A 26,029-nucleotide genomic window follows, 5' to 3' on the forward strand; every position below is an offset into this window, starting at 1 on the left:
TTAATGGAATGGTTAAGCATCTGAAAAAATACTATATTCTGTATATCTGTTTATATATAACCCTCATATATCAATGAGGGAAGGTAAATAAAGCCCTTTGCAGCCTGAGCTGCTGGATAACCTACGTAGTGCTGCAAAGCTGTTCTGTCATACTAGGTTAGGTGGAATACAAAACGTGATATACCTTCAAAATATCTTCACCTCTTAATTAACCCTGGGGTCTCCGGGTAGATAGACCATAACTACCAGCCTTGGAAGTAACGGGCCTGATCCTAACAGAGGGGGACCGGTGCGTTAACAAGTCCTGATAAAGAGAACGTTACATGTGATGCAGTGGAAACACTGATTACATCTTAGGTATATCTGATGAATTATGATCTTGGGCAAGGAACTTTGGGGGAAACTATTTATAATATGTAGTGTATACTCATTATTGGAAAGCCCTATAAAGAAAGGGGCCTAAACATTACTGGACAAAGCAATGTTGACGAGGACTTCCTGATACCAGCAACATATAGCCATTCTTTTCATCTCTGCTATAATAACAAAAATCTGATATTATAGGATCTTTTTGATCACAAGGGTTCAAATTAGGTTGGGCAGTTAGCTCTGGTTAAAACATTCTATTAGAAATGAAGAAGGAAGAAAGCTGTGAGTAGGGTAAAATAGTTTCTAAAACTTGACTAATCATAGATACCCTACAGTACTTTCCCTAATCATTGACTAAGAAACACGTTGTCTGGTAAAGGGAACCAGACAAGGCTGGATGGGAAGCCTTGAAAATATGTTTCCTTGGCAATTGAGATGCTGCATCAGAAGTTACAGAGAGATCATAAGTTCAGATGAGAGCCTGGGCAGAAACCAGATTCACAGACTTCCAGGTGAAAATGGGAGATAAAAGGAGGGTCAGAAGCTCCTAACACTGATCTAATGAAGCAAGAGCAAGTGGAGGCACTTGCTCCACTTCAATCTTCAATGACCAAGCCCAAACCCCTACCTCTTATAAGAATGAGGCACCACTGTCAGACTGGATACTGGAGACTGGTAAATGCTAACATTTACTGACTGTAATTTAATCTTCTCATGATGTCTCTTATTACATTAATTCTGTAATACAATGGTTCTCTCAGGGCTGAGAAAACTGGATATGACCAATCCTACATTAAGTGACCCCAGATAGCTATAATTTTTGCATTTATATGTTTGCTTTTAAAGTTCTCCTGTAGCCTCCCCTGTTATCGAGATGGCAGGGATCACCTCTGGCTGTCTGCTTGATTGCTTGTAGCACCTCTTCCTCCTCCTAAACTTCTGTAAGCTTAGAAACCTGGTATCCAAGCATGTTAGAGTCTAGGCAAAACAACAATACAAGGAAATACATGAGAGCTGGTGAGAGTGGTGGTAGTGGTGGTGAGGCTGGGACTCATCGATTTCTTTTTTTTTTTTAAATGGAGGTGATTATACTTATTTTGGTTGCTCAAGAGGCCTTTTTTGCAACCTTCCTAATTTGATGTTTTGATCCAGATAGGAAATAGGATAGGTGGCCGACAAGCTAAGTACTAAATATTTACTGTACATTATACATTACTATGTATTAAGCAAGGTCTCTCCTAAGGATATTTAGTGTCCCTCTTTATCATTGATCAGTAAAAAGCTAGAGGGATAAATAAGGTATTTCAATCAAGAAAAGTATTCCCTTGAACACTTTAACAAATCATATTTAAGGCACACAGCTAAAACCTTTCATGTCCCTATAAGTCAATTCTTCTTCATGATTAAAGAAGCCTAAATCATGAGTCTGATTCACTATTTTCTTTTCAAATTAGGTTTTAAATGATTTAACACCATATTACTATGAGGAAAAATGTTTAATACCATACAAAAAGTATTTTCAGATTGTTCTGAATAACTAAATTAAACCTTGGCTGTAATCCATCAAAAGAAAGAGAGAGATGGTAGCCTCTGTCTTTAAATATATGTAGTTCATAAAAGTTTTCAATTCAATTTTAAGACTATCAAAAGAAACTTTATTCTGTTATAATGTGAACTAAAATTTGAATAAATTATACCCAGAAATAAAAAAAAAAGTTTAAAAGTTCTCTAAATTTAAAAAAATCAATTTAACTTCCTAATAAGAAATCTGAAATTACTTTCGAATGAGAATGCAGCTTCCAGTATTATTTCTATTTAGTATCTCAAACACCTGTCTTTGCTACTACTTTAGCTACTTTAATGTCCACTAAGTGCTAGGGTAAAATCATCCCTGATTTTTATTTTCTCAAGATTAAACTGAAAGAAAGTACCCCAACAAGTATGTATGGCAAAACTACCACAGACATTATAGTTGGTGTTAGTGAGTATGCCAAAGTAAGTCTAATTCTTAAATTAAAAAAATGTTTTTTCTTTATTTTGAGAGAGACAGAGCAGGGGAAGGGCAGAGAGGGAGGGGAGACAGAATCTGAAGCAGGCTTCAGGCTCTGAGTTGTCAGCACAGAGCCTGATGCAGGGTTCAAACCCATGGACTGTGAGATCATGTCCTGAGCCAAAGTCAGATGCTTAACCGACTGAGCCAACCAGGCGCCCCTAATTCTTTACGTAATGAATTTCTATAAGGCTTCTTTTCTCTGAGATGGCAACCTTATGCATTTGAAGAGCTAAAGTCATACATCTACTGAGAGGGACATGAAAGTCTTATTAACTATCAAGGTTAAATAGTCTCAAGACCCAAGGAAAAGAAAGCTAAAATGTCTTGAAAATTGCCATAATATGGTGTAAATAAATGTCAAGAGGATGGGTCTGGAATCCCATCTCTGCTCAAATCCTACTTCCACTGCTTCTTACCCAGTGGTCAGGTTATAGAACCTCTCTAAATCTCAGGGTTCTCATCTGTAAGACGGGGTAATAGTACCCTCCTCATTGGAAGGGCTGCTGTGATGGTTTGGGGCACCTGGGTGGCTCAGTTGGTTAAGTGTCCGACTTCAGCTCAGGTCATGATCTCACGGTTTGTGAGTTCAAGCCCCACATAGGGCTCTGTGTGGACAGCTTGGAGCCTGCTTCAGATTCTGTGTCTCCCTCTCTCTCTGCCCCTCCCTGCTTGTACATTGTCTCTCTCTGTCTCAAAAATAAATAAGACACTAAAAAAAATTTAATAAAAATAAATAAATTATATATTTAAAAAGGCTTGCACAGTGCCTGGCACATAGTAAGCCTCAATATATTTTAGCAGTTATTAGTACTATTATTACATACCAAGCATGGTACTAGATGCTTTCACCTTATGTTAAATGCCCAATAATGCCCAATAATAGCACCATGAATCAAGGGAGTTTTATTCCCACTTTTGCAAATAAGAAAGGTAAGGTATAGAGCAGTTGGCTAATTTCCCCAATGTCACATCATTAGTAGAGTGGCAGGGCCCAGGGAATGTTACTCTAGAGCACAAGCTCTTAGATACCTTACCAAATGTCTATCGATCCTTTTGTCATACAGGTTACAACTATGTTTCCTAGGTTTATCACTTGTCTTTTAACTTTATGGTGCTCCCCATCCCATCCTTCATATATAGCCTTTAATTTTTAGGCATTCAGATTAGTGCTTTTCTTTTATGGGTTTTAATATTCTTACCAGGTTTTTATCATGTCAATTTCAACCCATGCATATAACACTTGTCACTTATGTTTTTGTACTTCATCATTTTCTAATGTATGACCCATGTGGGGTTTACTGGGGTGTATGACATGAGGAAAGAGCCCAACTTTTTTCACCAGATCCACAGCCTATTATTCTATCACCAGTTAATTGAACAGTCCAGTTTTTCCCATGTATTTGTATTATTTCCTATATTATTAATGTCACCATATATTTGGATTATTTTATGAACTGTACTACTTCATCAATCTGTTTCTGGGTCAGTATAATATTTTCAGACTTACAAATAAATTACACAAATGGTACAAAGAATTCCCATATACCTTTCATCCAGATTCACCAAATACTAGCATCTTACATAACCTCAAGGCAATTATGCATAAAGTGATACAGTGTTTATATCTGGATGCTGAGATCTGAGGATGTTTTCAAAATTTTCACTGCACTTTTTTGTGCCTTTGTTCAAAAAACACCAAGGAATATATTTCACTTTTAAAAAGAATAAAGTGTTTTCAATAAAAGTAGGTAAAAAATAATAAGTTTGATTAACTTCCAGAAAGTAGCTGGTATAGGTGTAAATGCTTTAGGGATTTGAATGAGAGAAAGAAGTGTGTTTTAATAGAGATGATGAGATCTAAGTTTAACCTTATAAGGATGTATGGAATGCAAATAGGCAGAAAAGAGACAAGCCAAGTGTTTATAGTCAGGAAAGCATCATAAGCCAAGATACTGAAATAGAAATGCACATGGCTTGTGAACATCACATCAAGAGAGACCAGGGACTTAGAAAGGCGAATACTGGGGAGCCAAAAAAAAAAAAAAAAAAAAGTTAAATACTTTGTAAAAGACCTTAGAAGTGAGGCTGAGGAATATGAATTTTGTTCTCTAAGTCAGAAGGGAGGCCAAGAAGAATTACAAGTAAGATAAAACAACTTTATTTAACCAACAAATCTTTTTTTTAATGATTTTTAAAAAACATTTATTTTGAGAGAGAATGTGTGTGTGCATGAGTGCTAGTGGGGGAGCGGGAGCGGGAGCGGGAGCGAGAGCGAGAGCGAGAGAGAGAGAGAGCGAGAGCGAGAATCCCAAGCAGGCTCCGCTCTGTCAGTGCAGAGTCTGACTGGGGCTCAGTCTCACAAACCTTGAGATCATGACCTGAGCAGAAATCAACAGTCAGATGCTTAACCAAGTGGGCCATCTGTATCCAACAAATCTGTATTTGGCATCTACTATATGCCAGGTACTATTCTGTTTTCAGGGACAATAATAAAATGGTAAATATCCTCATGAAAAAACACTCTAGAATGTTTTAAATATGTTTTATGAATAGTTATGGGTTATAGATTTGTGGGCCGTTATAGAATTGAATGGGACTGGGGTAATTGGTAAAGTGTCACTAAAAAGGCAGAATTTGAGCTGAACTCTGAAGGTTTAAGAGTCAGAGAGGAGATGATAAGGTATTTTAGATAGAAGTCAAAGATGAGAGCACATATGGTCATGAGGTGTTTGAAAACCTATCAGAGGATTCATTTATCTGGAAAAATGTTATTCCTGCAGAAGAAAATAAGGTTGGCTATGTGGACAGTTGCCAAACTGCTAAGAGTATGAAAATCCAGACCAAAAAATTGTTTTATAATCTCTATAAATTGACCTATAGGCACTGAAAAGCCATTAAAAGTTACTGAACTCAAAATGACCTGATAAAAGTCATCTAGGTAAGCAAGATTGAAGAGTAGGGTGAAAAAAACTTTGCAAAAACGGTGAGTGAGGGTGGAATTGAAGGATAAGGATCGAAGACAATTTAGGCAATCATTCTTACATAATCCAGACAGGAGATGAAGGGGACTTGGCCTTGAAAAACAGCTGAAGAGATGCATATGAGGGAGATTTCCAAGGTAGCATCTGCAGGTCTTAGTGACTGACTAGATGTCCTGGACTAAAGTGGACCATTAGACAAACATCAAAGCACTAACACTGCTAGAGATGGCTGGGTGGAGCTGGGTGGATTTAAAGAATATAGGCTTATAGAGGACCGGAAAAAGCACACATTCCTGGTATTCATCTAATATACTGAACTACATAATAAATGTCTGCTACTGGCATTGACTCGGGAAATATAATCTATCCATTTATAAAATGACAGCTCTCAAATGAATCCTGGAAAACATCCTATTACTTTTCATCAAATTCCCCTTCATCATTCTGTAGGGGAAGCCTCACGTGATAGAAGATTTAGTCTCATAGGCCTTCAATAAGAATCCATGTGACAGATTATAAAAATAAAGACATGACATCACCAAGGCTTCCCAACTTACATAAAAATGCAAACTTCTTGGTAACTTATATCCTATGTAAGCTTCTTACTCAAAAATTCTCATGGTAATCTAGAAACTTGTTTTGAAAGATGGGAGCTTTTTCTACTCTCCTACAACACATAAGAATGCTGGTAATATTCCAATCTCTTAGTTCCAACCTCTAGCAAAGGTGAACGTTTCTTATATAAAATAAGAAATGCATCAAGCTATTTAGGTTATATTAACCTCAAAACAACCCTGGGAAGAATTGTGTCACCAATGCACAGATAAGAAAGCGGAGTCACAGGTTAATTACTAAGGCTAAGTGTCTAGTGACATGTAGTCAGAATTTTTTTTTTTTTGAGAGCGTGAGGCAGCAGTGGAGGGGCGGAGGGAGGGAGGGGATGGGTGAGAGGGTAAGAGGGTGAGAGAGAGAGAGAGAGAGAGAGAGAGAGAGAGAGAGAGTGAGAGGTGGAGATAGAGAGGTAGAGTGGGAGAGAGGGAGAAAGAAAGATAATGAATATCTTAAGCAGGTGCTATGCCCAGCACAGAGCCCACCATGTGGCTTGATCTCACGACCTTGAGATCACGACTGGTGCCAAAATCAAGAGTCAGATGCTCAACGGACCTGCAGTCAGAATTTTAGCCAAGGCTTATTTTTCACCATGGTATCAACGTTGAAGGTATGGATTCAGATCTCGAAAGAACCTTGAAAAGTCCTTGCTTCCTTCCTACTTCTTTTTAGGCTCACAATAAAAACCAGGACGGAAGGAAAAATCTTTCCTATTCCAAGGGTGGATTCAAAAGCTACCCTAAAGATCAAGCAAAACTCTCTTTTGCACCCAGCAAGAACTGCCATTTGAGCTCCTTCTGAGCAGTGCGGAGTACAGCCTTTTTTCTCTAACCTACATTTTCTATTCACCTCCAGATGTAAAACTGATGGGGTGGTACAGGTGAGTTACCAGAGAAATAAAAGCATTTACTCAGTCTTAAGGCCTTCCATCACGCTCAGACATGTGGTGCTTTAATTGTTTCTTCTGTGAAATCCCAACTGCAGACTTCTCACAGTCAAAACACAGGAGGACAAACACTCAAATGTTTTAAGAAAGGAGAAGAAAAACCACTTTCTTCAAGCAGGAATCAGAACCAGTGGAAACCCAGGGGGCAAGTTATACTGCAGAACAGTGTTTTCCTATATTACTCAGAAAGGACACTGTGTCAAGAAGTGAAATGTAAATCCAATGCAAAATGAAGAAAACTGAAAGTATTTAAGATATTAACCAAAGTAGACCCATCTTCTTCCCTTTTTTGGTTACAATATTGCAGGCTTGCTACAACGACACTCAAAAACTGAGATGACATTTTTATTCTAAGCCCAGATTTTTGCTTCCTTACAGCTTTTGCTTTTTAAGCTAAAAATTCTCTCATTCTTGGTACAATGAATTTTTTGCTAAGTAATTAAAAACCAATTGTGTTTAAACCTTTTGAGATAGTTGGTTTTATGCTGTCTAACTCAGAATTTGGTTTCTAAAACCTCAAATTTAGCATCTCAAGGAAGAATGGTATCTATGGCATGTTGAAAAACTGTTTTGAAATGAAGTGATGGACATTTAAAAATAGAACTCGGAGCGCACAGCTTCCCTCGCGTCTTTTTTCCACTGGGGGAGGAGAATGACACATCTGCGTCGTGCTGCCACAACACTGCTGCTCTCATTCCACTGAGCGTCAGGACGGAGGGGAGCCGCAGAGACCACTGGGGACTGCAGTGTGGCTGCCACAACCACGCAGGCAGTCTCCAACTAACACACTCGAGACAGGACTAGAGACGGCCCAGACACCTGCCTGCACCTTGCCGCCAGAGCCTTCCTCTCCTGCTCCCACCCCTCGCATCTCCAAAATTCTCTTTTCCCCTACTCACCAGGGCCTCCGCCCAACTGTGAGATCTTTAATGCAGCACCAGTGTCTTCCCCCAGGACCACCCCCAAGGGGTTTTTGGCTAAATTTTGGATTTCAAGACGATTCAGGAAATCGGAGAGACCAAGAGAACATAGAACTTTGTGGGCTAGTCTTGAAGACTAACATTTATCTATATCTTTTTTTCTTCTAAGAAAAGCTATATCAAAATTCAAATAACTAACCTACAAATAAAACTTTGGAAGATAAAGCCATCCCTCACTAATTGTAAAAGTTATTTTCTTGCAAAGTATTATATTTGGCAAAACCATAATGGAGGGAAGAGAATTAGGGGGCGAGCACACAATAAAATGACTTTAAAATGTACTTTCTAAATCTTCTGACAAACAAGTGCTTCCAAAACAAACCAGCCTCATCACAGTAAGCATTCACCATTGATAGGAGGAACCATTTTCTTAGAACACCATTTTCAGGGTTCATGAAACACTACTGCTATGTTATGATCCAAGTAGACACTTCAAAGTTTAGTCAGTGGGCACACAGTATCTCTTTATCGATTCTTCAAATTAGCAGCTGCAGGATTCAAATATGTCGTGGTAGTCAGGCAGATGGACCAGGAAAGGCCTGCCACACCGTGGCCGGCAGACAGCCTCCTGCCGTCAGCCGCCTCAGGCTGTGTCACCTGCAGAGAGCCTCCTGGCCCCGGCCTGGCCCTATGTCCTTCCCAGGGCAGCCTGCCTGCAGTGACCGGGCCAAGCAGGCAGCACCTGGTCCAGAGCTCTTCAGCAGTTTGCCCCAGGCTTAGTCAGGCCTGAACCACAGCTTAGGCTTCTCCCTTAGCCCAATTTCCCTACCCCACCCCACCCCCTTCCTTTCACAACATCTTGCACCACAAACTCTGTCTCAGTGTCCACTTGCAGAGAACATCATCTGCAACATGTCTTTTCCATTTACATTCTCACTCCAGTTAGCACAAATCTCAACTGTGTAGCTCATCTTCTTGCATTACTGTGATACTTAAGAGCAAGCACACTTCTTAGGATCTAGATATCACTCTCTTTAGTGAAAGACGGGAATAGAAGTAGATTTCTCCCTACATTATCCTACCTGATATATAGAACACACATAATTATTGTTGAGCAGTTCTTTTCTCTATGATTAAACTATACCTTACCTATAAAATTGTAAATGTAAAATAGTATTCATTCCTGCATGTATTTCTTCAATATTATTCAATACTGAGAAGTTTCTACACACCAGACACTGATGAAAAAGTACTTAAGAGAGCTCCCATTCAGCAGAGAGAGCATTCTAGTGACTGAGATAGACAACAGATAGAGATTAGCATGCCGCCAAGGTCTGTAAAGAAAAATACGCCACGGTGAGAGAACAGAGAAGACTGGAGAAGCACCTATTGTTTCAAAACCACAGGTAGAGGCTGGATGCCTACAAGCCACAAATGGCTAGGGTGGCACAGTCACATCTACATTTAGGATATCAATTTCCTAGAGAGTACATGTTATGTTTGTTCTAATAACTCATTGCATCCAAATTTGCTGAAATAACATTTCCTCTGCATTGTGAGTCTACCTGCTGCATGAAACATAAAATCTTAAATGTTCCTAACCTATATAGCAGTTCTGTCTTGGGGAAAGAGCAGCCTAAGCCATCATAAGCTCCGGTCAGATACAGCTGTCTCAGGCAGATGGCTTTAGTGGGCAACATCATAAGCATGCCAGATTTTTTTAAATATAAAAGGGTTTTCTGCCTCATTAGAACTTCGTGGCTGACCATCCACAAACACCTGGTGTTCAGACTTCTTCCTCTTGTGAAAATATAACCACACATAGCCTTAGCTTGAAGGGGTTTATGTTATATAATATTTCTCCAAAGAATCTAGTACCCAGATAATTTACAAAGGCATAGGTAGGAGAAAACTTACATAGTTCAAAGTGAAAACTGAAATCTGGACAAACAGGAACTTAGAGTAGTGATACAGGCAAATTAAATTACTTAACCAATTCTCAAACTACTATATCTACAGGGAATCCCAGCTGGCCTTTAGAGGTTCTAGTTACACCATCAAAGGAAGAATGAACTCCATAAATGACAGTTTCGTTCTGATTATAATTGTATATATTCATCCTTTTTGTTTTTTTCCCTCAGACTTTAGGAGAACTTTGTCGTCATCATCGTCTACACAGTTATGAACATAAAGCATCACAGTGTCCTTCCTTAAGGTAGGAATCAAACCATACCTACCTGCTGAACTCTTGTAGGAGGTAAAGGGAAAAAAGTAATAGACTTGGGAGTTTAGAACAAATTTAATTCAAATTCAGCTATTGCAATTGTATTAGTTTTTTAAAAGAGGAAACTGTCCCAAGATTATAAATTTCAGTTTTTGTATCTGTACAATGAGGATAACAACATCTACCCAAATACTTCACGAGGTCAATAAAGGATGTATTTTAAAGTACAGCTGACCCTTGAACGATGCTAGAGTTAGGGGGGTGCTGACCCCTACATAACTGAAGATCTGCATATAACCTCTGACTCCCCCAAACCCTAACTTGTAATAGCCTACTACTTACTAGAAGCCTTACTGATAACATAATCAATTCATGCACATTTTGTATGTTATATGCATTATATACTGTATTCTTATAATAAAGACAAAAGAAAATGCTATTGAGAACATCAAAAAGAAAATACACATGTAGTACTGCACTGTATTTATCAAGAAGAAAAATCCATGTGTAAGTGCACCTGTATGGTTCAAACCCATGTTGTTCAAGGGTGAACTGTACTTTGAAAACTACAAAGTGCTACAAATGTGCTGTTACAACTGGAGTTTGTTTGGATTTAAATGTTAACATATTAACAGTTTTTTAAATGTTTCTTATTTATTTTTGAGAGACAGAGAACAGCATGAGTAGGGGAGGGTCAGAGAGAGAGACACACACAAAATACAAGGCAGGCTACAGGCTCTGAGTTAGCTGCCAGCACAGAGCCCAACTTGGGGCTCGAACCCACGAATGTGAGATCATGACCTGAGCCAAAGCCGGATGCTTAAGCGACTGAGCCACCCAGGCACCCCTATATTCTCAGTTTTCAACTGAGCAATAAAAATGCATTCATTCATTTAAAACTGAATGAATTAATTCATGTATTTGGCATCTTTTGTATTATGAAGAATATAAAAGTTGATAGTTATCTCCTATAATCAAGGAGCTTATGCAAATCAGATTTGAGAAGGCAAATGTGCTAAGAAGATGTGGTTTTGGTTTTTGCTAACACTTATTGAGCACTTTTATATGCCAGGCATGATGATAAATGCTTTACATGTAGTAACTCTTTTAATCTTTAAAAGCTCTATGAAAAAGATAACATTTTAATCCTCATATTATAAGTGAGAAAGAGAAGGTGCAAGAATTCTGGAAACCTGCCCAAGGTCAGACATCTCGTAAGTACTAAATGTATTAAAGTCAACTCACACACTCAGGCAAGTTAGCTACAACGCTATATGTTTTATTGTATCACAAGTTGGGCCGAGAACACCACACATACCTAATGATGATAAGATATAATAGTAAATAATGCTAACAGTACTAAGGCAGTAAACAATAAATGAAGAGATCATCCTGGGGTGGGATGGCCAAGGAAGTTTCAAACTAGTTTGTAGAATTTAGACAAGAAAAATTTTAAAAAGAGCAAATAAGAATATTACATCCCAGGAATGCCTGGGTGGCTCATTTGGTTGAGCATCTGACTCTAGATTTCAACTCAGGTTGTGATCTCATGGTTCATGGGATTGAGACCTTCATTGGGCTCCATGCTGAAAGCACAGAGCCTGCTTGGGATTCTCTCTCCCCCGCCCTCTCTGCCCATACCCTGCTCACAGTCTGTTTCTCTCTCAAAAATAAATAAACCTAAAAAAAAGAGTTAAAACATTTAAAAAAGAATATTATATTCCATATATACCTTTGTGAGCCAGCAATTGAGTATTGCTTTATTGAAATATACATATAGTAAAATACAAAAATCCTATATGTACTTTTGAAATATCTCATTGAGGGGAGCCTGGGTAGCTTAGTCGGTTAAAGCCTCCAACTATGGCTCAGGTCATGATCTCATGGATTGTGAGTTCAAGCCCTACGTCTGGCTCTGTACTGACAGCTCAGAGCCTGGAGCCTGCCTTGGACTCTGTCTCCCTCTTTCTCTGCCCCTCTCCTGCTCAAGCATGTGCACGCTCTCTCTCTCTCTCTCTCTAAAATAAACATTAAAAATTTTTTTTTAAAAAGAAATATTTCACTGAGGTTCTCATTTATAGACTAATTTCCTAATTAAAATAAGCCAACACTCACTTAAAACAATGTTTTACTACCTAATGATATACCAGTCTTAAAATAATCCATTTTAATTTCAAAGAATTACTATTTAAGTATTTTCCTATAATCAAGACCATTCAATACTAGCCAGTTATCATGGAAAATAACGAGATCAAATAATGTCTTTCTTTAATAAAAAATGACATATTATTTCAAGTTTATTTATTTATTTTTTATATTTATTTATTTTTGAGAGAGAGAGTGAGACAGAATGTGAACGGGGACGGGCAGAGAGAGGAGGAGACACAGAATTTGAAGCAGGCTCCTGGCTCTGAGCAAGTGAAGTGCTCAGCACAGAGCCCAAGGCCCCTGACTGGGCCACCCAGGAGCCCCTATTTCCAGTTTATAAGAGAAGCAGTACGTTGATTTCCCATGGTACAGACAGGAGGCTATCCCACTTGGCCCTCCAGATTTTTTATTTGCTATAATTATAACATTTTATATATTAGGAAACAACTTTTGAGAGCTACATTTCACAGGATGCACAAAAATGGCAAACTATGGTTTCTGCTTGTTTCAACTTTCAGCAGAACAGGTATACTGATTGCTTGTTGGTCCTGTGTGTATCCCATGTAACTTACCAAGCGATATGTCTGGGCCTTTAAAACGTTAAGATCAATAAAGTTGTCTTCATTGTCTGTCTCCTCTTCCTTAAAAAAATAAAATTTTTAAAAAATTAATAATTACAAAAAGTTACAATTTAAAAAATGTATATACTAAGCTCGATGTAAAGACCAATGCAGGAAAGGGCATTTGAAAGCCTAGTAGTGTGTGTAATGTAGGTCATGATGTTATTAGTGGCTCATCTGTTTTTAGAGGTTTTGACAGTGCCTTTTAAAATAGGGACTTTTTATAAATAAATAAATAAATAAATAGGTCACTGAAAAAGAAAAACGAAGGAGAAGGAAGAGCCATTGCTATAAAACTAAGGGTAAATAAACATAAGAATAAAATAGGAAACAGTGCAGAGTGGCATATATGAAATAGAGGGATAATGGAAGGACTTAATGTCAATTTTGAGTAACATGACTAAAATGGACAAAAATGATGTTGATAGAGAATAGTCTCACCTGCTCTGGGGACCAATCCCATTAATGCATATTGTTGACATTTCATCTCTTATATGTTTGAGTTAATAAATTACTAAGTTTAGTCATCAGTACTCCTTCACCCATGGCCCCTATATCTATTTAAAGATATTAAAATATTAAATTTAAAGATATAAATATATATTTAAGATATATTAACCCTGTATCTTAGATATTGACGATCTTAAAGCACAGTGTATGTAAATTCAAAATTGGTTCTGACCGCTGGGCCAACGGATGTTGGCAGTAGGGTCAGAGGTGACCCTTTGAGAGGCAAGCCCCTTCCCAGTATACAGTAAATATGGAGTCTGAGCAGGTTCTAAAGCATGTAGGTCAAAAAATTAGCTCTCCTTTCCCTTCAAATGTCTCTGTGGTGAAAGTGACATAATGGGTGAAACAAATTTAACAAGAATAGCCCAGGCTTAAGGGCATGGTAATACAGCAAATGGAGCTTGGTCCTCAAAAGGAAAAGAATTATAAGTGTGTGTCATTTGATGGACACTTCAGTTCTACAAAGGCACATACAGTTCTACAGAGCTGCAGTGGTAGATTTCAAGGATAATCCTGATCTATAAGAATTTGGAAGGATGTAAAGCAGTGGTTCTGAGACCCCAGCATCAGCATCACCTGGGAACTTGTTAGGATGAAAATTCTAAGGTCCCATCCCAGATCTACTCTGAAACTCTGGGGGCGGGGCCGCTAAGATAAGCTATGAGAACTCTGCTAATCTTTGGGGGAATTGGAAACATTTTTGTAAAATATGAAGCAATATAAATGCAGAGTATAAATACACTCAAGTGACATTTACTTTTTTATGTTTACATTTTTTTACATTTACTTCTTTAGGGAGGAGGAGCAGTGGAGCATAGAGGTGTATACAAAATTGAAACTGTTTATATCTTAAATCCTAACCATAAATGCAGATGCACACCTTTGAGATACAGCTCAGTTTATTCTGTGTTTGCACTAATGATGACCTACTTAACAACCAGAGTAAATGAAACACCAATGACTCAGATTCCCACGGGAAAAGAGACAAGTTTATTATGCTTTTACAGTAAACCTAATCAGTACAGTTTACATGGGGGATCAATAAATACTTGTTGAATTAGTACTGCCTTAAACACCAATAAGTAAAAGGCTTTAATAGTAGGCCGTCAAAAAAAGGAATTAAGTTACTGAATATTAATAAGACAGCATTCAAAAGGAATTCGAATATAAAAAGACTTGCCAAAGAAAGCATTAAAATAAATTGAGTATTCTGATTTTGATTATTTAGAAGACACTCAACAATTCTGTGCCATTTCTTTGCCTAATATGTACCCTTCGAATTCTCTAACTGCCAATTACTAAGTATATGATTATATACAGCCGGTGAAAATATTGTTTTGTGACCAACACTTGTTTTACCTTTTTGTTTTAATAATTATCTATGTGTGCTACCTTGATTTGACAAGTCTAAAACTGAAGGAGTCTAGTTTCTAGATGATTAGAGCAGAACTTTACTCTGTCAGAAATTATCTTTTCCATCCTTGAGTTGCCCCAAACTCTGGCAACAAAATAATGTAACATCCCACTGTCCAAATGAGTTTTAGTACTGATCTCCTTAACAAGAGGAACAGGAGAGGTAACTGAGTGCTCCTTAGAATATTATAATAATAAGAAAAAAAGAAAAGGATAAAATTCGAGAGACTTGACATAAGGGAACTAACAGCCTCAGGCCTTTGAAGAAGGCCTTCACTTTGGTTATGACAGGAGAAGGACTTTACCTTAGAATTGGGAAGAAATGTGTAAAGAGGCTGCTTTCTAGTTTGCTTCTCTAATTTACATACCTAATGATGCTGCTTTGGACTTTAAAGGGTTCTCAGAAAAAAAAAAAAGCTACACTTTATAAAAGTTACACAGCAATTTACTGACAGATGATTTGGTAGTCAAATATTTAATGACCATCCACTTGTACCAAGCACTGCACAATAATGTAGAGATACAAAAAACGTATAAAACTGGTTTCCACCTTCACAGAGTTTTCTTTCTGGCTAGTAGTAGGTTTTTGGACCTTTTTTTTTTCCTGACTGGTAAGTTTGAGTTATGACTCTGAAGCTAATTGTTGATGCTCAAGGACATCATGGTTGATAAAGCATTAACTAATAAACAGTTACTAAAAAGACAAGATGAGGAAAATACCTGCGTAAAGGGGTGAACAACTGGGAATGTGTGAGAACTTAACATTTTCTGAGTTTGAATGAAAACATCTATTACACAAGAATAAAGTCTAAATCCTTAAAAATGGCCAAAGTGATCTGGACTTGGCCTATCTTCCTTGTTAATCTTAAACCACACACACACACACACACACACACACACACACACACACACACACACACACACACACACACCCCTCCCCGCCTCATTTAGGAGATATGGCCCCAGTGGTCTCTTAGCTCCTTGATCAAGCTAAGCTCCTGCCTCCCTCAGAGCTTTTGTACATACAGTTCCACCAGCATCTTGCCCAATAGGTGCTCAATAAAACACATGCAGAATGAATGCATATTTACCTTAAGTTTTTAAATGTATCATATTTAAAAAGATATCTGTTAAACTGATTGGTTTTACAATGGTCTTTTTCCTTCTTTGTCCTAAGTAACAGAATGATCTTTTTATGTTTACAGTTTAAAATACTTATACTCTGATAAAACACATTAAGAACTTTGATAATAGAAGCCTAGAAAAGAAAATAATCATCCATAAACTTTCTATCCATATGTAACTAATGTTAACATATTGTTTTTTCTTTTTTGTATATTTTACATACTTCAATTTATCCATACAGCATAAGTTATCTTCCCTATGTCAATAACATTTCTCTGCAAATAATCTTAACATAATATTCTATTAAGATATAGTCTAATCTATTTAAGTTATTTTCAGCATTTTCTATAAAACGATGCAGTGATTAATATCTTTGTAGTATATAATAGCATAATAAACAAAGCTGAAATATAGAATATACTTATTATCTATTGACTTAAAACTTCACCTTGAAAATGTAGGTTTCTGACAGTGAAGTACACTTTAAAAAAAAAAGGAAAAAGGGGTTTTTTCCTACTATCTCAATTTCAGATCATATTATACTTCCTAAAACACCATGGTCAATCCATCTCTGGTTATGAGAAAGTGTTCTTTGTCTCTACCATTTAGGTAGTCTAATCTGTTCTAGACTTAATTATTTAGTTTCACAATATGAACAGAATGCTGAGAATGGTAAAGGCCTAGATGCTGCCCAACAATTTAAATAATGTTGGCATTTGTAAATATTTTTAAAAATTCCTACAGGGTAGTACTTATTCTAATTTTAGAAGCATACAGAAGTCCCTGAGAAATGAATACGATTCTTATGAAGCAGAATATATTAACCTAAGCCCTACTGTTCTTTTTTAAGTTCTTTATTATTTACGGCCTATTTAAAATCAAGAATGGTTGCTAATAAAATGTTTACTCATATAACTAGCTCTTCACTATTTCCTGTCTACAGTTTAAGAACCTTGACTATATAATTCAAACCTCAGTCATCAGAAAACACAACTGATCCTGGGTACACTATTTAAAAGCATTGTTTAGAAACAATGAACCAAAATATATTCCTGAAAATAGAAATCTGGGGGAATTAAGGGAAAGAAATCCAAAAAAAAAAAAAAGTTCAGCAGCACACATACCACGAATTCTTCATCCACTTTATTTAATGTTAATTCTGCATCATCTTCTGGGACAGTTTCTTCTTCTAATTCTTCTACTGGGTATGTTGGTCTAAAATAATAAAGCTTAGTGTGAAAGGAGAGTTAAAAATGAAACATTTTAGCATGACGAAAAGGCATAATAAGAATATTAAGAATCCCCTCTACACCAGATACTATCCTTTTCTACCTTCCATAATCACCATTACATGTTTGATGTATTCTTTCTGAAACTTTCTATGTAAAGAAGCAAAGATGTTTATCTCCAAATTTAAAGAATAAGTTTACAAATTAGAATGATACCATGCATACTGTTATCCAATATGCTTTTTTTACTTACTAATATACCACATTTAAGTACATATTTTTCTCTTTTTACCCCCACCTGCTCTGGATTCCACTGAACTGTTAAACAGAACCATAACTAGTTTAATTAGCAACCTGTGGATGAACACTGAGGTGGTTTCTAGTTTTTTTTTTTTTACTAAACAATTTTACAAAGATCATCCTTGTACATTTATCATTATTGTCTATCAATTATAATAAATACAAGTAGAATAGCTGGGTCAACAACTCTGTACATTGTATTGTTGTGCTGTGTATCACCAAAACCAACTTCCAAAATGTTATCCTAATTCACAGTCCCAAAAACAGTGACTCCATTTCCACATATTCACCAATATTTGTAAATAAACGTTAGTCTTGGCCAATCGTATACATGAAAAATCTCTCTTGTTTTATTGCATTCAATGCATTTATCGCATTTCTTTCACAGGACAGTGATTAAACACTTTTTCATGTTTTAATTGGTTATTGGTGTTTATTTTTCAGTGAAATGTCTACTTATGCCCTTTGCCCTTTTGTATATTATAAAAATTAATGCTGTGCTTGTGTTAAAAATATGTTTTCTAGTTTATTACTTATAATCTTGGCTATTCAAGATTGTTACAATTCTTGTTACATAGACTTGGCAACTTCTTCTTGCATGGATCCTAGCTTTTCCCGAACATGACACATCCCAGCCCCCTTTGACCTTCTAGTACTCCCATAGTTTCATCTGTCACATTTACATTGATCAATCTGAAATTTATTTTGATGGAATAAGAAAGGCTCCAGCATTCCTATTTCCATAATCTAATCAGTGGTCCCAATACTAAGTATTAAACAATTATTTCTCCATCAAGATGAATGACATGTATTTCCCATATTAATAATACCCAAAAGTATTTAGGTGTATTTCTAGAAACTTATTTTAAAAATCTATACCTCAGACAGGTTAGCAAAATATAAAAATTAACATTTAAAAATAAATTTCCTATGTTTTTATTAATTAGAATTAGATAATATCTAAAAAGCAATGTTCTTCTAGTTTATTAGTTTTGACATATTTAATAAAGAAAAGTCATCTATAAATATGTAACTTCTATGTAAATAGCTGATGCCTATTTTCAGTATTTTCCTCTCTTCTCCTTCCCATATATTTACAGTCCTTATAAATTATCAAAATCATAATACATGGCCAGGAATTAGATATGCCTATGAATAAAGGAAGTACAAAATTGAATAAAGGTTGAGAAAATGATCAGGTGAATTTAGAACACATCAAACAATAAATTTAATAATGTTTAAAAATGCCAAATGGAGTGTCACATCTCATAACTTTTGTTGGAGTACAATAAAGAAGTAATTTGAATCATACAGTTATTCCTTATACTGCACTAACTTGTAATATTTAGGCTGAAACATAAAACTGCCCTTTTTTTAGTTCAATAGTAGATGAATATCAGTAATTTCATATGGCTTAAAATGATGTGAGCATCTGTGATATACAAAGTCCTACACTAACTGCCATATTTCTGGCAAGGAAGCCTGACCTAAAAACTAATGAGTTTAAAAACCAGGGATAAATACAATCATAGAACTATAAACACATCTCTATCAAGTCAAATAATGAAACAATGAACAAGATCTAAGAGTGTGTCAGGTGGCTTCTTCAGATAGCTATTATTCCTGCCCAGTATCTATAAGAAAAGGAAAATCCCATTTTATTTATTTAATTTTTAAAAATATTTTATTTATTTTTGAGACAGAGAGAGACAGAGCACAAACAGGGAGGGGCAGAAAGAGAGCCAGACAGAGAATTGGAAACAGGTTCCAGGTTCTGAGTTGTCAGCACAGGGCCCAACATGGGGCTCAATCTCACGAACTACAAGATCATGACCTAAGCTAAGTTGGACACTTAACCAACTGAGATGCCCAGGCACCCCATAAAATCCCATTTTAAAGTATTATAGTAATTTACATTTTTTCCTTAAATCAATAGCTATCAGTTACCCCCATGTATATACCATCTTTGTGTATATAAATAGACCTTGAAAAAAATTCCTACATTGATGAAGATATTCAGGTACAGTTGAACCTTTAATAATTATTTAAATTTGAGTTGGGCAGGAGCATGATAAAATCATAACTGGTTTGGAATACACCAGATATTCTAATTTTGTCTATACAGACACTTTTAATCACTTGTGGCATGTTCAGTTTAGAACAGTCGAGAGGAAATACTCCTTGTCAGTTCAATTAAATAACTCTGAACCCACGGAGGAAAAAGCCATCCACATAAAATTATTATTGTCAGGTTGGGTAACTTTTACCTTTTCCAGGTGAAACCAATATATTTTAATGCTTCTTCAGCTAGACAGTCAAGAACATAGCATACATGTTCTCCACATCCTGACTTTAATTTTGAAGGAGGAAAATCTGCAGTCCTACCCTGAAATACAAAAGATAACAGTGTCTTTTATGTTATTTATATTCCCCAAAATACTTTAAGCAAAGTACTGCTGAATAAATGTTTTACTTTTCAAATTTGATTTAAATATAAAATTTATTTTTCAAATATAATTTAAAATAACAAATTATATTGCTTCTTAGAAGTCCATCTTTTCTATCTGTTGATACATAAACTAAGGGAAAATGAAGACATTTTATTGTCAAAGGTATCAGATTGACACGCAATAACCTCGTAACCGAACAAGTAACTGATCCTGTTAGGGTGAAAAAACCCGCTAAAACTACTAGCTTGGTATCCTATCATTAAGCAACCATAGGAAGGACGAAATGACTCACTTATCAAAAGTTAATAACATGTATGCCAAAAATTCTGGCTGCATGCCCCCCAGAAAAAGTCAGAAAAGTACAACTGCTATCATGGTCTATTAAATCAAAGTTCCCTTTCAAAATAAAATTTTTGAGCTCCCTACTATTCAAGAATCCCTACTAGCATTTTTTAGAAGGAGATCTAAGTATCTATAAATTTACTTCTGAGACAGAAGAAGATTAAGAAAAATATTATTACTTTGGGCTACAAAGAGTACACTGAACATTTTTAGAAGTGGCATTAATATTATACCACCAACCATTCTGAGGTTTTATCTGAAAAATATCCAGATGTAATTTTACATATGTATGTATTGAGTGTGTATAAATATTGTTACTCATAGACAATTCACCTAAAGGGTAGCATCTGTGTTGTTGAATTACCAATATTAAAATTTGTAACTTGACAACATTCTGAAAGAAGACAGTTGTTTACACTTACAAATGATCGAAGTTCAGATAATATGTTAGATATAGTTGCATTAGGGTCATCATATTCTTGAGGTTGCTCAAAGGGGTGTCCTGCTTTGTTAATCAACCAAGCAGCAACAGTGCAAAACATGTAGAACTGTTCACCAGGGTTGGTAGGCAGTGCAAAATAGTGTCTGTTTCAAAACAAGAGGGGAGGATGGAATATGAAATAGTTTTTAATGGCTTTAATTTTAATTTAACATTTTTAAATTTTGTTTAATTTAAAGCCATTTTTATTGACTTTAAAAATGGCTTTAAAATTTTTAAAAATTCTACAATTCATTCTTTAAAGTTTCCAGTAGCCCACAACACTCATATTAAAGTTTTTAATCAACAGGACCAGGGCGATTACTGCCATACACAAAATATTAGATCAAAGAACTTACACCCAAGTATAAGTTTTAAAAAACTAATCATGTACAGCTTTTGCCAAAATCATTTATATGTTGGGAATAATTACTAAGAGTAATTTGGAAATAAAGAGAATTTCAGAGTTTAAAAAAAGACCTTAATGATTATTCACCATGCATTTTTTACTTTTTTTTTACAATGTCCCTGGTATCTTTACATACTGTTCCTAACCTATCAGGTATGTTAAACAGTTGTTCTCATCTTGGCTGCACAGATGAATCTTCTGGGAAGCTTGTCAAACTGTAGCTAGGGACCAAACATTGCTTATTCCCTCCTGAATTAAATCAGAACTTCTGGCAGTAGAGCCCCAGTACCAGTAGGTTTCCAAAGGTTGGTAGATGGTTTTAAGGTACAGCCAATCTTAAGAATCACTAAGTAGCACATCCACAATCTAACAAACATTTATTGACTTTTGCTAAATCCCTTAGACCACTAAAAACAGTCCTATGAAGATCAATAGGATTTATACTTAAATAGGTTAAGAATAAAACTAGCTAACAACATTTGAGTCAGTTGATCAAAGACCTAAGTTTGCTTTTTTGTGTGTAGTTATTATTATTATGTTCATAATTGTATTTATAGCTATTATAACTACTTTACATAAGAATCAACAGTCTAGTCTTTCTTATTCCCCAAGCTTTTTCCTGAGGGTAAGTGTAAACGTCCTGAGAGATACGAGGTAGCTGGGAAGAAAAAGGTAATGGAGTCCTTTCAGGTGTATGTTCACAACCCCTTCAAAGTACCCACTGCTAAAAACTCATCTTTTCCATAGTGGCTGATAACTCCAGGACAGGCTCCAGACCGAGTAGAGCGGTTCGCAAACTTTAGCATGTATCAGAATCACCTGAAAGGCTTGTTAAACACAGACTTCGAGGCTCCACCCCTGAAATTTCTGAATACAGCAGACCTGGGAAAAGGCACGTGGAATTGCATTTCTAATAAGCTCCCAAGTGATGCTGCTTTTGGTCTGAGGACCATGCTCTTGAGAACCATTAAATTAGGATACTGCCACTCAAATCCATGATTCAAAATATCCTGCTGAACTGCTGAGGAAATAGTACTGAGGTTATATCACTAGAGCCTTAAGGTCATTTTCTTTTAGTTTGAAAAATATACTTGGGGAGAAAAATGCATTTTTATCATAGAAAATGTTGGTTGTTTATATTATCCTGATTAATTCACTTAAGTAACAACTCCCAATCCCAAAATTTCTGTCATGGATCAAGCAACACTATTTTTTCCTCTAACTTTTCTCTTATTATGGACTGACTTAGCAATATGGGCAGTTTACCTAGACACTACGTATCTTAAAATTCAAGTTATTGGAAGAGAGCAATGAATGAGATCAAAACTGTCAAGGGAAATTATTTTAGCCAACCTATACCCATTAAAAGAAAACACTACAGATTTTTAATCTAAATTGCATTTTACACAATAAGCAAATCTAAGTATTAACTTATTTATCTGGCTATCGCCAAGCTACACTAACTGGAAGAGAAAATAGTAGCTCTGCATTACCCTCAACAACTAATGGCACTGACTTCAGGATATGATGGACTGTTCCCCACCAGAACACGGGCAGAATTTTAGGTCGTATGACAGACACAGTTCCAACAGCTGTCATTTCATTTGTCTTTTCCACTTCTTAATTTCTGAGAGTACTGTTACTGCAAAGGCAGGAGTCTTTTACACCACAGCAATTAATCAACAAGTTTGCTTACTGCACATAAGGTCTAACAAGGTCCTAAGTTACCACTTGTAGAGACAAATTATCTCAGAGGAAAACAAAAACTAGAAACGGCTAAAATGATATTCATCATTGGGGATGAGATTATGGGTGACTTCAGTATATTTTTTCTACACACTATCTTGTGTTGTTCTGAGTCCTCTACAGTACGTACTTTTATAACTTTTGTAATCAGAAAAAACACAGTTTGAGTTTTGTGGAGGTATGTGGGTGCTTTAAAGACTAGGCAAGCCGTCTTCCAGTCTTTTCTGCGGTTCTGAAACTTTACCCTCTCTAAAAAACACCAAATCTAAACTCTGTGAACTCCGTGGCCTCGGTCGCCAAGTTTGGGGGGTAGTGCCCCTTCCTGCCTAGGAAAATGGAAGCAAGTGCTAACTCCCGTTCAACGGACCCCAGGAGGCAACTCCCCGGGCCTGGCCGGCACCCAGGCGCTGGAGAACGAGGGCACCCACCTGGACGGGGGCTTCAAGTTGTTCTTCCGGAGGAGTTCCTCCTCGTAGTGGAGTAGCTTCAGCTTCTCCACCAGGTCCTCCATCACCACGAACATGTGGTAGGCCGCACCAGGCCCCCGCTCCACGACCAACTCCCCGGCCCCTTCGCCTCTGGCCCGAGACACCCCATCCTCTAAACCTGACGGCGTGACCACGGCCGCCGCAGCCGCCATTACAGAGCAGGCAGAAAGAGCCCCGCATGGGGCTTCGGCCCACAGACCTCGGCAGCCTTAGCCGCCAGCGCTGCCGCAGCCGGGACCGCCGCGACCGGTTACCAAGCGACCGCCGAGCAACCGGTCTCCAGGGAAACTAGACTCCGCCTCCTTCCCGCCCTGTTTTCCTCTAAATTCCCTCCAACCAGGGCGGGCTTTCTGGATGACGTCACACGGGGAGGGCTCAAACCCCCCCCCCCCCCCCCCCGCACCACCCCCAACAACCCCGCTTCGCCTCTGGGGAGGAGATGGCCGAGAGGCAGTCCCGCCCCTCGTGGGGGCGTGGCGGCCCGCCCCCCTCCCCTCGTCGGGACACGCCTCCTGGCCGAGGAGAGGCGGAGCGCGTTTCTGCGGAGCTCTCTGGGGTTCTTAGCTGGCTGGTTGGTCCTGGTGATTACGGACTGCTGCTGGGCGGGCGTCTGAGTTAGCAGCCGGTAGCCTTGAAAAAAATCAAACCGAAAGGAAGACGCGCACTGTTGAAAGCTAAGCCAGCACACTGCTGTGTTGTCAGTTTTCTTCTCAAAATTGGAAGTTTTCGGAGTTGCAGCATAGTCGGTGTCGTAGATTTCCGTTCACCTTAGGAACTTTCCAACAAGAGGTTTCTGTATTTGCTGCATTTAACAGTACAGGATATTATAAACCGTGGAATATTATAATTACCCGCTGTTACTCTGGTACTAGAAACGGGAAGGGGTGGGAGAAAAGGAGGCATTGGGAAGGATTTGTTCTACCTCCGAAACGTGAATACTAAATTCAAATCCCGCTGATTAATCTGTTTCATGCCTATTACATGTAGCATAGTTTTGAGGTTCCTTGTTAAAAATCAACAAAATAAAGGGGATTAGCTTGAATTTCTCTGTGCTACAGCTCTGTGTTGCTAAAGTTACTACTGTACTCTGCAGCTATTAGAAAAACAAGAAAGGAGACGTAGCTGACCACAGCTTTACAGTTTTCAAAAAAGGCTAGTGTATCATGCAGTTTTCCAAAAAGCTGCATAAAAAAATGAGGTAAGTGGTAGATGTGTGGAGATTTTGTGGGAGAAGAAAATGTATGGGAGGAGGCTGAAAATGTGTTTGTGTTTATAATGTGATTTGAGAGAGATCTCTGATGTATTATAGCTGCTACTGGAGAATATAGAAGTCACACTTTTTGACATAACTGAAGTTTGAAACTTATCTGTAATATATTTTTGTTTTTGTTAGAGAATGGGTGAAGGAGCACTTCTCATTTCTAGACCTAGCTTCTCTCTGATACTAAGTTGAAAAATCAGGCAAATAAATACTTTTTTCCATTTACCAGAGAAAGGAAATACATACAATAATTTAGAAAATAACTCAAAGGGAAGGCCACAGATAACTGCTTTATTTTTTTATTATGGGGGTGCAGAGAACCCTCGCGTGTGCACATGTGGGGGTGGGGAGGAGGGGCAGAGAGAGACAGACAGAGATCATCTTAAACAGGCTCCATGCCCAGCCCAGAGCCCTTGGGTTCCATCTCATATGTGTGAGATCATAACTTGAGCCCAAATCAAGAGTCAGATGCCTAATGGACTGAGCCACCCTGGTGCCCCAAGACTTGCTTTTTAAATCAGTAACATTTTACTGGCCTACTGCAAGTCATTTGACCAGCTGGCTTTAATAAAGATAGGTTGGCAGGGCGCCTGGGTGGCTGTCAGTTAAGGGTCCAACTCTTGACTTTGGTCATGATCTCACAGTTCGGTTTGTGAGTAAGAGCCCTGCATCCTTCTCTGCTGGCAACCAGAGCCTGCTAAGGATTCTGTCTCCCTCTCCCTCTGCCCCTTCCCTGCTTGCTCTCTATCTCCTTCTCAAAATAAACTTAAAAAAATAAAAATTAAAAATAAAGATAGATTGGAAAGTTGGATTTGACTGTACACCACTGCAGATTTGGCCTTTTCTTTGCTTCCTTAGAAGAGTATTTCTCACTTACACATCCCCACCCCAGCCACCACATATATGGGTGAGGGATACTATGGTACATCTGTATAACTTTCAGAATGGAAGATAGATGTTACAATTGGAGAAAAAAATGAAAGTTCAGGTCCATGATGGTTGGCTTTTAGGATGCTTGGCTAATCAACAAATGACCTGTGGGTGTTTAAATGGCGCTCACAAGGGCTATAGATAAGTCACTTACACCCAGGGAGATGTTTACTCAAGGCATGCTGCCTGCATAAAATGTTTTGACATTTTCAAAAAGTTATATATAGCACTCAAGATGAAATAGCCAAACATTGTTTTTTAGCCAAGAAACCCTCCAAAAACATATGAATTTGACTGAAGAGAAAAAAAAAAATCCCACCTGTCCCGGAACTTAGCCATTTTCTTCCCAGGTACAATACTGACACGTCCTGGCTTGAAAGCAGTATGAAGAATTATTTTTCCCCTTCATTGTTGTGAAGAAGAAACAAGGACTAAATTATAAAGTGTCCCCCAGTGACTGTGGCCTAGAAAGAATTTA

The 26,029-nt window shown here is 37.5% G+C and overlaps 1 protein-coding gene across 2 annotated transcripts in view; it reads right to left on the reverse strand.

Moving 5' to 3' along the window:
• The window catches only part of IFT57 (intraflagellar transport 57), a 54,526-nt gene extending 30,873 nt beyond the window's left edge, over positions 1-23,653 (reverse strand). Inside the window, exons 1-5 of one of the 2 annotated variants that reach the window (XM_029939251.1) lie at positions 23,301-23,653; positions 20,662-20,824; positions 19,715-19,833; positions 17,043-17,133; positions 12,823-12,891 (exon numbers count right to left, since the gene is read on the reverse strand). In XM_029939251.1, coding sequence (XP_029795111.1) covers positions 12,823-12,891; positions 17,043-17,133; positions 19,715-19,833; positions 20,662-20,824; positions 23,301-23,512 — 654 coding nt within the window. In that variant the 5' untranslated portion in view covers positions 23,513-23,653. The remainder of the gene's footprint in view (positions 1-12,822; positions 12,892-17,042; positions 17,134-19,714; positions 19,834-20,661; positions 20,825-23,300) is intronic. The other variant, XM_029939250.1, reaches the window with a different exon arrangement.
• Between the last annotated feature and the right edge of the window lie 2,376 nt (positions 23,654-26,029).

The sequence above is a fragment of the Suricata suricatta genome, chromosome 5, assembly GCF_006229205.1.
Source record: "Suricata suricatta isolate VVHF042 chromosome 5, meerkat_22Aug2017_6uvM2_HiC, whole genome shotgun sequence".
In the NCBI taxonomy this organism is placed as follows: Eukaryota; Metazoa; Chordata; class Mammalia; order Carnivora; family Herpestidae; genus Suricata; species Suricata suricatta.